The 15,035-nt window shown below is 30.5% G+C and overlaps 1 protein-coding gene across 1 annotated transcript in view; it reads right to left on the reverse strand.

The window, feature by feature from the left end:
• Positions 1–11,924: 11,924 nt before the first annotated feature.
• LOC105627316 (protein gustavus) overlaps positions 11,925–15,035 on the reverse strand; it is a gene marked incomplete at its 5' end in the record, with an annotated part of 27,002 nt that continues 23,891 nt past the window's right edge. Inside the window, 4 exons of the mRNA XM_012208602.1 lie at positions 11,925–12,064; positions 12,299–12,457; positions 12,629–12,959; positions 14,009–14,241. Of these exons, the coding sequence (XP_012063992.1) occupies positions 11,925–12,064; positions 12,299–12,457; positions 12,629–12,959; positions 14,009–14,241 (863 nt within the window). The remainder of the gene's footprint in view (positions 12,065–12,298; positions 12,458–12,628; positions 12,960–14,008; positions 14,242–15,035) is intronic.

Here is a 15,035-nt window from a genome sequence, read left to right on the forward strand (position 1 = left end):
CGTACGTTACGTTAACGTTAACTTTAAGTTTAATTAAGTACGTAACTTACGTACGTACGTAGTACGACGACACTACTACTACTCTACTACTCTTCTTCTTCTCTCTCTCTCTCTCTCTCTCTCTCTCTCTCTCTCTCTCTCTCTCTCTCTCTCTCTCTCTCTCGTCATCGGAATTATAAGAAAATATCAAATATCGCGAACAAAATGAAGACTTCAATCGTCTTCGGCATTTTGTTGATCTTTTATTTTATCGTCCTCCCTTTTTCGTAAATATTCTCTTCATTCTGTCAGCTAATTATACAACAACACTCCCAATATTATCGTAAACATTAAGGCATTACATACTTATGAGTTTTATATCTCAATTTAAAGTGTTACATAATTTTATATCTCAATTTAAATGATACGCTAATGTGTCATAATACGCTGAACGCGTAAACTTATACTTAAATAGACATGAGATCGCTCGTTAGACCAAGTTTGCATTCCAAAATTTTAACTTTAAACAAAGTTCACTAAAAATATCTTCCGAAATGTGAGATAATATGCTATATAGATAAAGCTTGTTTGTTTCAAAAGTCGAGATAGAGAAAATTCTTATTGGAAGATATCCAGAGCAGATTCTTTCGATCTCCGCTTTTAAAATGGATTAGACGAGAGTATTAGTTTTCTAATACTCTCTAATACCTTAGCCTTATAAGTAATCTAGATTGATCCAGCCAGAATTCTACACAATTCTTTTGTAAGCACAAATTCTTTTGTAAGATCTCGAATGTCTCTTTTAGACATGGGTCTGAATCCTTTATTACATTCTTACTGTTTCACGTTTGGAATCTATTTGAATCAGTAATTTACTTCTCTCTGATTCTATAATATAATACGTATATTCTATAAAGAACTGATTGTGTGAAATTTTGGAATGCAGTTCAACCCGTCTAGTCTGTAAATTTTAACGCATGTATTACAATTTTTCAAAGAGAAGAAGTAAAAAAAAAATGCAAATATTGAGCTGAGTCAAATCTGGTTTATAGATTGCGTCATCGATAATTAGGTATAAGAGAAATACAAAAATTAATGAGTCAAATGCATCATTTGCTTAACGATGTAATTATTTAACGCATGCGTTAAATAATTAATGACACGTGCACTGGAGAGGTAATGCATGTTTTGCAATTTTTCGTATTTTAACATATTTCGCATATTATCATATTTCGCATATTAACATATTCTGGCGATTGCATTGATACAGATAGGTAGATCCGCGAAAGCAGTCGTCATGACATAAACACACAGACACACAGACACATATAATCGAGGAACATATAGACAGTCACGTACGAATACGTTGGCTGCGAGAATAAGAACTGTAGGCATTAAACCCAAGCAGTAAATTTCTTTCGCTAGTTTTTTGTTTCGGAGTATCAATTTGTATACTGCGACAATCACGCATTCTTACTTATTTATTTTATTTCTTTTTATTTTATGTTATATGGTTTTCTCGTGCGAATAAATCTTGTCAATCAAGCTGATATCGCGCCTGTCTTATTTTCTTATTTTGATTTCTATCCACATACGGAAGTATAATTCACCCGCATTACCACCAAAGTATAATATAAAATCACTTACATCGCGTTAAGTAAATGTATTTGACTCATTAATTTTTGCATATCTCTCTTATGTACTTATAGTTATCGATGGTGAAATCTGTAAACCAGATTCGACTCAGTTCAATATATTTCTCGATTATGTATTTTTTAGAAATCTCTTTATAGAAACTAAAATTATGAAAAACTATAAAAGTTAATTTGCAATAATGAGAAATCTTTAAATAAAATAAATTGTCTCTATGGTAGAGAAAAGCGGGGTTGTTTTGTCCATTTCTCACGATATTGTTTATGTTTTTGAGCAGCGTATACTGAACATTTAAGGATCATACTTGTGCTTTCAAGAAGCAATCATAATTGTATAAAATAGTTATAAATACGTTACTGCAAAAAAATGTTGTTTATTGCCGTAAATTTTATATTATTTTAAAATTGAAAATGACGGAATAGTTCTGCTCTACCCTATAAAACACAAATAATGATAAAAAGATAAATTATTCGCATTATCTTTTAATTAGCTTTAATTTAATCTTGTGGTCGCCGAATCACTTTTGCATAATTTTACAAATCATTTATAGTATAAAATTGGATTACTATCTACAACGATGTTTCATATTTTTGTCATTGTACGTATTGTACCTCGCAAATTTTATTTTTATTAAAATTTTTACTTTTACTTATATAAGAAATGTGGTTTTTTTTAACATAAAAATAACAAAAAGAAGAGTATAAAACCACAGCAAGTTGTTTTTTGTGATATTTAATATGTAATCAAGTTTATGAATGATTTAGATGTTTCGGCCACAATCTGGCCATCTTCAGTAAATTTATAAATCTTAATAGAAACGCAGAATTTACATAAATTTCACATTCAATTTCAACGGTCCTAATTATAATTTTACTTTTACTTTTAATATAGGCCGCTGCCTTAAAAAAAGAAAAGCAAAAGAACATAGAGACATATTTTTGTAGGTGATCCGACTGAAAGCAGTTTTGACAACTAACAATGAATTCTATTACTTTCCGCTCTTTCGTCAAAAGTTTGTAATTAACATATTGACTGCCATTGTCATTCATGATAAAATTTTTTTTTAATGTTATGTAGCATTTAATTTATACAGCATTTATATAGCATCTTATAGCAATTAAATTTTATAAAATTTTTTAAATACTAAATAAAAAATTAATGTTATTTAATATAAAATTTTAAATGACTTAAAAAAATAGATAATGTAAAGTGCGCAATTCAACACATTAGTTACAAAACATAGCCTCACTTATTATGTAAGGATAAGACAAAATTCGCTGGGCAAACAACGTTAATTTACTCAGGAATATAATCATTTATAATCCAAATATATCTGAAATTACATGTTTCCCTTTAACTATTACGTGAATATTTTGAAAAGATACATCAGAGAAATAATATATTAACATTTATAGCATAACTTGTAATAATCCATTATCCAAAGATCGATTTTTTTTATTCATTATCTATATGAATGACTCGGCATTCGATCTGCAATGTTGTTAATTAATAAACTGGTTGAGAAATAGATGATTAAAATCTAAAATTGAAAAAATTATTATATTTTCTCATATTTACCAAAAATTGATTCTAAATAAAGTTTTGTGTCAAATTATCCAGAAATAAATTTCGATTTTTTTACCACTTAAAAAATAAACGGACTAACTTTGCCATTTAAAAGTGCAACTCTCTAGAAAACTCTAAGAAGACATTAAACACTCTATGGTTTTAAATATATAACAGCGTGATAACGCCGTAATTGTCCAGGATATTGATAAATCCGTCTGCTTGTATGAAATTCTGACGTCGAAATGTTTTACGATGCGACTATCATTATGAACGACGACGAGAAGAACGTTGAACGTGGAGCCGTGCTTCTTGGCCAGCTCGCTGAATGCAGATGCACGTCGTCTTTGATGAAGGATAGATTGGAGATCGCACACGCGAGACGTACCAAGATGGTAAAGTATAGATATGTTTCAATCCCTGAATATATCTGATTGATTAAAAAAAACATCGACAAATATCAAGAAGGGTGTAAAAAAACTTTCTAATGTCGCCCATCACATATCAGACCCAACTACAGACGATCGATTGAAAGCCGATACTAAAACTCTCGTAATGCCTTTGAATGTCATGTCACGGTTACTATTGACACATATTTACCGCGTATATTTAAACATACATGTCTCTTTCCTTTCTAAATCTCTCAATAAAAAAAGAAATTGTTTCATTTTTCTTCGTATGAGCGACATTGCAATTGTCGCAGGAAAAATATCTTTTAAACAGTGCTTTAATGGGAAATTCGTTCCTGAATTATAATAGATAATAATGCAATATTATTGAAATTGTAATGAATAATGATGAAATGTTACTGAAATTGTAATGAATAATAATGAAATATTACCGAATATTGAGATTATTAATTGATCCATTTTCGGTATTATTTTATTAAGATTTCATTACAATTTGTTAATATTTATAAATAATTCAATAGAAAATATTATTTATATTTAGCTACGCTAAATTGATACAAAAATACATTGCGTGTACTAGAATACATGCAAAAATCATATACACCCACTGTAATTGATTCTGTTTCTAAGAAATTTTCATGAACTGAGATGTTCACACCTTTCTATATTAATGCTCACAGTCCTTGCACAATTAACAATATAACCAAAGTTTCCTATCCAATTTATCGTATTCTGCATGTTGTTGAAAAAAATTGCTTTTACTGTATATTTATAATATTTATTGTTTATTTAAAACTTCTGAAAAATCAAGTTGTTTCGTCTTTATGTAAAAAGCGGAATTTTAATCGTATCGTTAATCGTGCACAAACTGAGCATTAATATAGAAAGACTTCTCAGTTTGTAAAAATTTCTGAGGGACAAAATCGATTACTATGGATATACAAATGTAAATTTAACTTGTCTGTAAATTTAATTTGTAGATAATCTGATTTCGGTTATATAGATCTGATTATATAGAGTATGATTAAATTTTACATGCGAGAACCGACATCATCTAGCGACATTCCTAGAAAGATAAATTCAGCGCTTTTCGTTATAATGTTAACTGTTTTCATTATTTTTCAGCAAGTTTCATTACAGTCATTCAATTAGTTCTAACATTTTAATTATCCTGTTCCGTTTTCATTAATAAATCTGTAAAAATCTGTATATTTCGTTCTCATTTCATTATTTTTCAGGTATTTTCATTAATTTTTTTCAGAATTTAGTATATTTCAACATATTCAGTATACAATATACTGTAAATAAAGTGTAAAAGTATTATATGTTTTGCATTATTTTTTTTCATGCATTTTCAATAATTATCTTTAGGATTTATGATATTTTAGTAATTCAATATAACAGTGTATAATATCTCTGAATAAATTAGTATAAATATTAAATATATTTGCATTAATTTTTCATTATTTTTCATTACTCTTCATTAATTTTTATTATCATCAAAATTCATAGTATTTCAATATCAAATATATATGTTGAAATATTTTCAACAATATTTCATTTTTCATGTCAATGATTTTTCATTGTTGTTTTCAATAAATTCAGCGATTTTTTTCACTCGAACATAATTTTTTGAATATAATCTTGAGATATTTTAGACCGGTATTCATAATCGATTCTTATATTTAAGATCGTCTCAAATACAAGCTTAAAATACATGAATCAATGAGAGAGCAATATTAGCATCTTAATACATTACTTAATACAATACTAAGATAGTCTTGAGATCAGAATGAACGGATATGAACACCAACAAAATTCTTTTATGAACTTATTTCTAAATGTGTATAAGATTGTTCGAGATTGCAGTGCTCTGAGAAAAACTGAAATAACACATCGCACAGTTAACTTTTTCAAATGTCTTTTAATTATTTTAAACGATATAGCTCTTTTACAATTAAAATTTTTTAAATTTTCAGCTATTTTTAATTTTAGGAATCTAATTTCATATAGAATTGACTTTGATAATTGTTTCCAATTATTATAAAAGGCTCGTTTTTTATAAGAACGGTGAATTCGAGCCAGGATAAAATCTATTAATCCAGATTCTTTTCCATTTTCGAAATACGTAAATTTTATGTGCACGCGGAAATAACTTTTTTTAAATATTAATTCTTTTGTAAAATATTTCTTTGTCAATGTATCTATAAAATAGATAACAAAAATTCGTAAATTTGACAAAAACTTTTAAATAATTAAAAATAGTATCTATATACATATATATAATTTTAAAATTTATAATTTTGTATGTTTAGTATATTTCTAAATGTATATCAAATATTATGTATAATATTATCGTTATTTATACAATTTTATACACGTAACAAGACTTCGTCTTCTTGACTGTGATCATCAATCTTGTCTTAACACTAATATTTATTTATTTATTCAATTACTAAAAAATGTATATCTTATTCTATTAAATAAAATTTTTTAATTATACTTAGTTAGTCAACATATCTATATTTTACTTTTATTAATAGATATAAATTGAGATTTATTATAGTTATAAAATATCGATTAAAAATTATTTATTTACAATAAAAGTAAATTGCAAAAATATCGAAACATAATATTCTTACACTGCATATAAAATGCATGATGTTTGATGAATTACAATTTAACAAATTTCAATAGGAAATAAATAAAAAATATAATATAACTTTACAATCAAAATATGTTTCATGCATAGATAGAAAATTATATTTTCGATCTATGTGTGAAAAATATGTTTTGATCTTATTATTTTATTTATTTTCTATGAATAAGTTTCAATTTTCTATTCCAATTTTATTTTTAATATTAGAAGAAGATGCATTAATAAAATAATAATAAATAAATAATAAAGATTCCACCTGAATTGTGTTTGAAAATGATAAAATTTCCTTGTTTCGATCAATATAAAAACAAATACATAGGCTATTATAACGATTTTTCTAATTTTTCTAAAATAGTCTTCTATAAAATAAAATTTGTTTAAAAAAATAGTAAAAAGAGATTTCTATTATTCACAAATATATACAAATTTTTAAACACAGTGGAATCATCATAAATTTAATATTTAAGATAACGTATTCCTGAAAATATTATAATTTTTAAGGCATATTTTAATCTTAAAATTTCTTGAGTTCTATACATATATCATAGTTTATAATATATTATAGTATTTAAATGTTTAAAATTTTGAAGGGTTATTTTATTCTGCTTTGAAAAATAGTTGTCTTGGGATAAAATAATTCTTAATTCATTAAAATTTTATGACTTTTATAAAATAAATTTTGAAAATTTTGCAATATAGCTAAATTGTGCATTGAATAATTAATTCTTGATCGAATATTCAACTCGAGTGCAATTTCAGCACTATTTAATTTACGTAGATAGTTGTATAAGAAACAATTCCTACGAAATTCTTTTCTTTTCATGTTTATTCCTGTAGCTAATATTAGATGTTATTACATATTATCAAACAATAATGTATTCTACAGAGCAATTGTTGAGCTATTATCATGAGAAAACCGAAATTTATTTCTGGACCACGACTAATACGACACTTTGATAAAATTCAAAATCAAGCGATAACAATTTGCGAACGAAAAAGCGGAAGAAAAAATAAGTCATGAATAAGTATTCACAACATTCACGTATGCATGCAGTATACATTCAACGCGCATCATGCGCATACAAACATACTAACATGTTCTCGCTCTCTTTCTTACACATACTTTCTCCTCTTTTTAGAGTACTAGCATTCAATTAAACTGATTGAACTCGTTAATTATCGTCCCATTACACATTTCATTAATAAATTAGACACATTTGTCGAGGCAACGTAGTTTGCAAGGGCAGGTGGGCAGGCAGTTCACGGAAATTAATCCTTGCAACAGCCACGCAAATTTTGCTGGAACACTTTCCGCGGCGCATGTGAACGAATTGAACTCGCTATCGCGGTTTTATTATTAAAAGCTAGCTTGCCTGTACTTATCATTGTATGCGATCGATTGATGTAAATTAAAAATCGGGACAGTCCAACTATCTTTTCAGCTCCTTTTCAGATTTAGGAGTAAAAAGCTTACTTGTAAAAATGTAAAATAAAATATACCCGTATAAGCTCCATAAAAAAATGTACTGTGAAATTATAAAATTATGAATTATACGATAGTTGACTTTACCGATTTTTTAAATTGAGATATAATTCAATCCAGATGTATATATGAATTATATATTGAGTTTAAATATAATTTAATTTTTTGTTCTATTTCATTCCGCATTTTATGACATTCTGATAACATTGGATTGAATAGTCATATAATAAAATTAGATTGTGCATATTATTTGGTATCTTTTTTTTTATACTGATTTACATTTTTAGCTGTAGTAAATTATTTTTAAAAAATAATGAATTGTTTTCTTTTTATAAAAACGTGTATTGATATCTGTATCAGTAAAAAGTAATGTAAGTACAGATATCAATACAGATATCAATAAATAAAAAAAAATTTATAACCATATCGAATTTTAATTGACGATTAAACAACTTAAACACATATTATATCTTTACATTAAGTAAATAATAAATCTGTTTTATTTTAAAATTAATTATAAATATTTAAAAATAAAGTTTAATTGTTGTATCATACATAATACATATACTTTATAATAATATATATTATTAATTTTACCATAAATATGATTAAAAATATACAAATGAAAAGTAATAAAGTGTGTAATAAGAATTTTATCATCGGAAATTAAATTTTTAATTAAGACTGAGCAAAAAAATCAAATTATTCTATCTTTTTATTAGTAATTTATCTTTTTGAAAATAAATATCAATATCAAAATAAAAGATGTGTTTAATTTTTTTCATTTTATTTCTTTTATTTCATTGCTCGAAACAAGCCGTCATTTAAAATAATGTGAAATTAATTTAAATCATAAGAATTTTTATTCTTTGAAAAAGAGAATGGTGGTAAAGATATTCGAAAAAAAATTCTCTGTTATGTTCAATTGTTAAATCGATCGACCGCATACACATTTCTCCCTATCGTATAAAAACTGAAACCACAATTATATCGTAATATTTGTAAATACCTGACTAACACATTGTAAATACCTGATAACGACGACCGAGTAATTAATTAAACTATTGGGATCGATACAGTAATAATATTAATATTGATCATTAATAATAATTTTGTACAATATTTTCATCCTATTTGTCCTCTTTCATGCTCAGCTCGTGACATGCGTTCCTATAGGCAATAATTCATATAAAACAGTATCGGTTCAACGGGTAGCAATAAGTATAGTTGCGGAAAAAAACCTTCCTTTCTGAGGGTGTGCGCGCGCGCGTGTACTAGTGTTCTCGGTTTTCTCGCACGTGTATAACGATATATGAACGACATGAATGAATGTACATTGAATCGTGAACGCTTAAGGCGCGTCTTCGGGTACGTAGTGTTACCTCGTACACGTACTTAGAATCGTATTTTTTTTTCTATCGCGGTATGCAAACTGTAAAGTTCTCCCGCTAGAGAGAAACTGTTTCGACATTTTGCCTTCATGCACAGGCGCCGAATAAAAGATGACAAAGTAAATTATTCGCTGCTACTGTACAGTAAAAACAACGAGGATGACTTCCTTTCCGTGCAGAAGTCCTCTTCGTCACTCTCGCAGCGTTTCTCTTTCTATCTCGTTCCCAGTTTCCACCATAAGACAGAATTATTCTTCGACGACGACGTGTCGATGGAGAGATGATACGTTTCTCGCAAAGAGTCGTCTTCGCATCCGTTTATTATTCGATCTATTTGCGTTACAGATTTGTGCACTTTCCCTACGAATTCCGCGATATAAAAGATAGCGAAAACAATGTCGCTAATAGATCACGCTCCCGGATATTGAAAATCATCAAAGCTGTACAATCAAAAGCTCCCGAGTGCGAGATCGTGCTTTTGAAAATATTGCGGGTATGACATGAGACTGGCTATCTCTCCAAATGCTTTGATGATTGTTAGAATGTCCAGCATGCGAACACTGGGCTCATTCAAACAGGTCATCACGGGAAATTGCACCAAGAAGAAACGTAATCATCACAGATATGAGAGCAAATGCGATTTATTACGTTCAATGAGGGTTAGAATGGTCAGATAAACGCTACGAATGATTGACGATAATTTGGAAGACGCGATACGATCCGAATCTCCGGACGAACTTAAGCCGGTGGTGCAAACAATGACATCATAGCGATTAACAATCGAAGTGATTTTAAAACCGCATTAAGCTCGTGCGTCAGAAAGTAAGATATACGGAAACGGAGGTCTGACGACGCGAGATGATTGCTTTGCTTGTATGAAACGATGAAGATGGTACCATTCTCGCATTTTGGTCTGCCTGTTTCCGAATACAATCATCATCCACAATACACACGTATACGTCGTCGTACAATATTATCAATATATCTATATACAAATCGACATAGCCGTTGACGGTGGCATAGTCTTTAACCTAAGCGACAAACGTAAGAGTAAAGAGATACTAGAGCCCAGTCGTAAGATTTGTCATGCTAATAGTATAATAGTTACATATCCGATATAATCAGCATCATTGTTTATCGTCGTCATTGTCGTTATTGTAACTATTACGATCGATAATCCGATAATCGTTATGATGAGTAGTCGACATCGTTACTCGTCACTCTTTTACCGGATTTGCTACATAGCGATTCATGACAGTTTTAATTCGCGTTTGGAATAATTTGTGCCAATGCCCGTGTATTCATTCGCTTCTCTTAAACATTAGTTAAATACATACTATTTTCGGAAGTCATTACAGCACTTTAAATCAATTAGATGTAGATAATTAATTTTAGTAACATGCTTTTTGTTATTAGTTTACTTAGACGTCTTTTATTCGATTCACCACAGCGCGAGTTTTAGATGCTTACCCTTTTTATGTTTGCATTCTTCACTCGGTTTCTCCTCCGCAGAATTCGCAATTATAAAGTCTATGTTTTCGAACACTGCTAAAGAGAATATTATGGCAGGGTTAACTGTATTCTCTTGCTCCTCCGTGCCTTCCTCATCGTGTCTCTGTTTTGTTTTATATTCATCCACGATACACGCACACACCACTATACTTTATTAAATTTAGCATGCTTAGAAAATATTTGAAAAATGAGTCTATTGGAAGGTGGCTGCCCGATGTCCATCACTATACACTTTAAATTGAATTAATCGTTCCACAATTGTGCAATCCATTACCACCTCGTCGACAATTTTTAATTATTCGCCGACGTAAAAACTTTCTTCGTATCTTCTATTTCCGACGTAAAAACCTTCTTCGTATTTTCTATTTTCTCGGTTCGCTTCTTCTCCCTCTTGTTGTTTCACCATTTTTCTGCCCCGGCAGGATTAAGAGTCAGCAGCGCTATCCACTATATTGATCAATCGTTGTAAGCAAGCGACACGTCCGTATCAGTCTCTCCAAGCTTGATTAAGTCTAATTTTTTTTTACTGGCCAACTGCGAAGCGCTGTGTTTCTTCATGTTTTCGTATAATCTTTTGCCTTTCATCTCTAACCATGTGTCTCCGACACGCACATGTCGTATCTCATCGCCATCGTCTGATACAATTTGTCATATACACGTATCGTCAATAAAACGAATATTTAAAAGAAATGCATAAGTATATATACACAAATGTGTAAGTACCGAAATCATCGGTCTTCTCGGTACAACTTTCTAATAATCAATAAATAATAATTCTCTATCTTCATAGATAGAAGTACAAGAAACATAAAACAGAGACAACAATAAGCAACTTAAAACAACATTAAAAACAACTAAATTTAGAAACGTTTTTTCTAAATCTTGTTAAAATCCCTTTTTCCATCTTGTCTCTTAACTTTGCCTTCATCGAGTTGAACTTATCGGCGATGGCAATAACATCTGCGAAGATTGCGGTCATCATGACTTGTCTTAATAAGGGCGCCACAAGTCGTTATCAATACGGTATTTCGGCATCGTTCTCTTAGCGCGCCTTCTCGAAGTACTAGGCGTGTCTCGACGCGTCGGCGCATGACGCGTGTCAGTCTGTTTAACATCGTGCGCTTGATTAACGGAGACGCGCGGCTAAGGGGTTGCTGTTCTTGGTGTGTGAGAGGATAGCGGACGGTCGCCTGTGAATCGTAGTGGCAACGTTCTAACACGGTGATGTTCGCAGTCATAATCGTGGCATCTTGAGGAGATTCACTCAGTGGTTACCTTCTGTCCCGGTATAGAAGATAAGTCTTCATCGTCTGCGGTAGATTCAGCTCATTGATCTTGTCTTCTAGTCTATGTTTACCGATTCGCTGTCGAATCACTCTTCGACAGAGATCCATGAGAGGCAGAGGTTCGGCTGTGAAAAAGATAAACATCTAATTAAAAGAAGGATCGCGATAATGCGTAATAAAATGACAGATTTTAGTCACTCGTTGTCTTAATATTTAATAAATATTCATTAAATAAATATTTAAAAAAATGAACCAAGAAAAATGGTCTATTAAGATATAAATATCTTCGTAAGATTGACGTTGCATATTTTTAAAAGTATTGTATTATGAGTAAGTCATTATGAATATAATTCGCTTACGATCAAGTCCGCCGATATATTTCATCGTGATCTCGCAATGTCCCCACACGGCGGACACAATAGGATGCAATTTCCTTCCTTTAAGCCCTCTGAACGCTACTCCAAGATACTGACCATCCACTACGAACGCTAACGTGCCTTCATCCATATCAAGGACAACTGTGAAGAGAAATTATAATAAGTTTAAAATACTCGTAAAGAAATTTCTAATTTATTTTATGATACACCTTGATTTGAAGAAATTTCTGATTAATACACCTTCTGCACGATATTTTATAAATTCTCGAAATTACGCGATTGTGCAATTGCAATTATACAGGAATTACTTACCAAGAAATTTATCAGGAACAATAAACGTTTCGTCAGACTTGAGGAGGGCTGGATACGTCACGCCAGTGTTGTTTCTTGAGTCATGATAGAGTTTATTTCTACCAAGATCCCAACCCCAACTGAGCTCGTTGTTTCCTACCAAACTCTGGTAGCCGACACTATGTAAAGGTGCATCCGCCGTTGCTACTCCTACGACGGCATGCGTACCTCGTTGCCTCGTGCTCCAATAAAGTTCCCATACGTGCATACCCTTGGTATATCCTACTTTCCCTCGTATGCAATCTGTACTTTGTGCGACAGGATGTCGATGAAACGTTAATTTGTCGTCCTCCTAGGAAAAATAATGAAAACAGTTTAATGAGAAATTCGATTTGTCAAAATTCTAAAGTACACCTTATTAAATTTGAAAATCAATAAAGTTATAGTAAAGTAACATGGATAAAGTAAACGAATTCATATCAGATAGTATTGAAAAGAAATCATAAATTTTTTAATAGTCTAAGTTCGAATGAGTTATATGGTAATAAGAACGAAAGTCGTAGTCTCTCTGTATTTTCACTTTTGATTATTTAAGGGAGACTAATATTTATGTAATTTTGAAAGTTACAATAATTAGAATTATCAAGAAAGGATCCCGTACTTATATGGAAAAAATTTCAGTAAATTAATTGAAACTTTGATATTTTATAGCTTATAAGATATTGATTAAAATTCATGTACACGCAATTGTTAAAAATGGATAGATTTGCTGTAACTATTTGAAAGTTGCTATTTTATTAGATCTAATCGGAAAAGTATCTTTATCTACAATACACAGTTTATTATTTTAACTATATAAGCATTTAGACATAACCCTATATGTGTCCATATGTAATAATATCAGACATACTAATGGAAGAACTATCTATCAACAGAAATACATACCGATACATATACATACACTCATATTATCGCTTCCCATCTACGCACACTGAGATATTAACTCCTCCTAAAGGGCACACGTATGATTACATACGTATTTACAATGCTTATACAATTAAAAAAAAACTGTGTATTGTAGATAAAGATATACGATTAGATTCGAAATAATAACTTTAAAATAATGCTACAATAAATTATGTTCATTTTTAATGGCTGTGACTATGGAAGTTATTGATCAACATAAGTTTACGCTGATTACAAAATATTAGATTATATATTTCAATCAACTTGACTGAAATCATTTTTTCCTTATAATTAGTGTCGGATATTTTAACTAAACATTCGATAAACGTTCGAGTAACAAGGATAAATTATATATATAATATACAAAGTTGTATATATTTGTATTTACTTATACATTTTTTAAAATTTTTCAATATTTCTGTAATCAATATATACCTTGACAAAAATATTTAGACTACGATCATCAGCGTTCCAGCTGTGATGGACTTGTGTTTCTCGCGAGGCTGGCGGCATGTCGAGAAGCACATCGAGGCGTGGCGGCCTCGCGAAGTCCTGGGCCAGTTCGCGCGGTATCACCGATCGTGTATACGTCGTGTTGTTGCCACCGCCAACACCGACTCCGCCGCCGGCTCCGGCACCACTCTCCCGGCTCATGCTCTTCACGCCGCCTGGAAAATAGAAATAAATTCAGTCCCTGTCGAACTCTACAATGTCTATGTTCGTTTACGCAACGAGTACAGTCACACTTGATTTCACTTTCGACACAAATAAAGGTACAAATAAAGGCTTTGCTGCCGATAAAGTTATCTAAATGTAACAGTCCAGCATCTCAACTAAAATATGCGATGTGACCGACATAAGAATCTTTTTAAGAGTGTGCACTAGCACGTAGCAATCATTAATTCGGACAACGGACAACTATGATTATGTCTATTCTTACAACGTTAACACTTTATGAAGAAATTATTCTTTATATGTATATAAAGACAGATAGGAAACAAAATATTTCTATAGAAGTCTCTGTTTTGGGGAATGTCCACTTTCACAGTCGTTGAACATACGCATGATTGAAACTTTTATTTTGTTCTATGAACCATCATTTCTGCGCAGGCCTGTGTTTATAAATACTATCGTCAGAATGGTTTGATGATCGTATTTATCGCAATTTTATAACTTTGTTAGTACATATACTTCATTTTTATAAAGTTTATCACGATGTGGAAAGATATGAAAAAGAAATACATCATACGCATGCACACAATTTGATTGACTTTAAGCACTTGTGTCGCGACGCATCAACTGCAGCCAGACAAATAATAGAAAAAGATAAACGATAGTACATCCGTGCTTGATGTATATTTTGAAAATAAATTTTAGACTTCACATGAAAAAATTCTGTTTTCAATTTTTTTTATTATTTTTTAAAATTGTAAACTGTCCGTTTCTTTCTCTCTCTCTCTCT

Source organism: Atta cephalotes (genome assembly GCF_000143395.1).
Source record: "Atta cephalotes unplaced genomic scaffold scaffold00008, whole genome shotgun sequence".
Classification (NCBI taxonomy): Eukaryota; Metazoa; Arthropoda; class Insecta; order Hymenoptera; family Formicidae; genus Atta; species Atta cephalotes.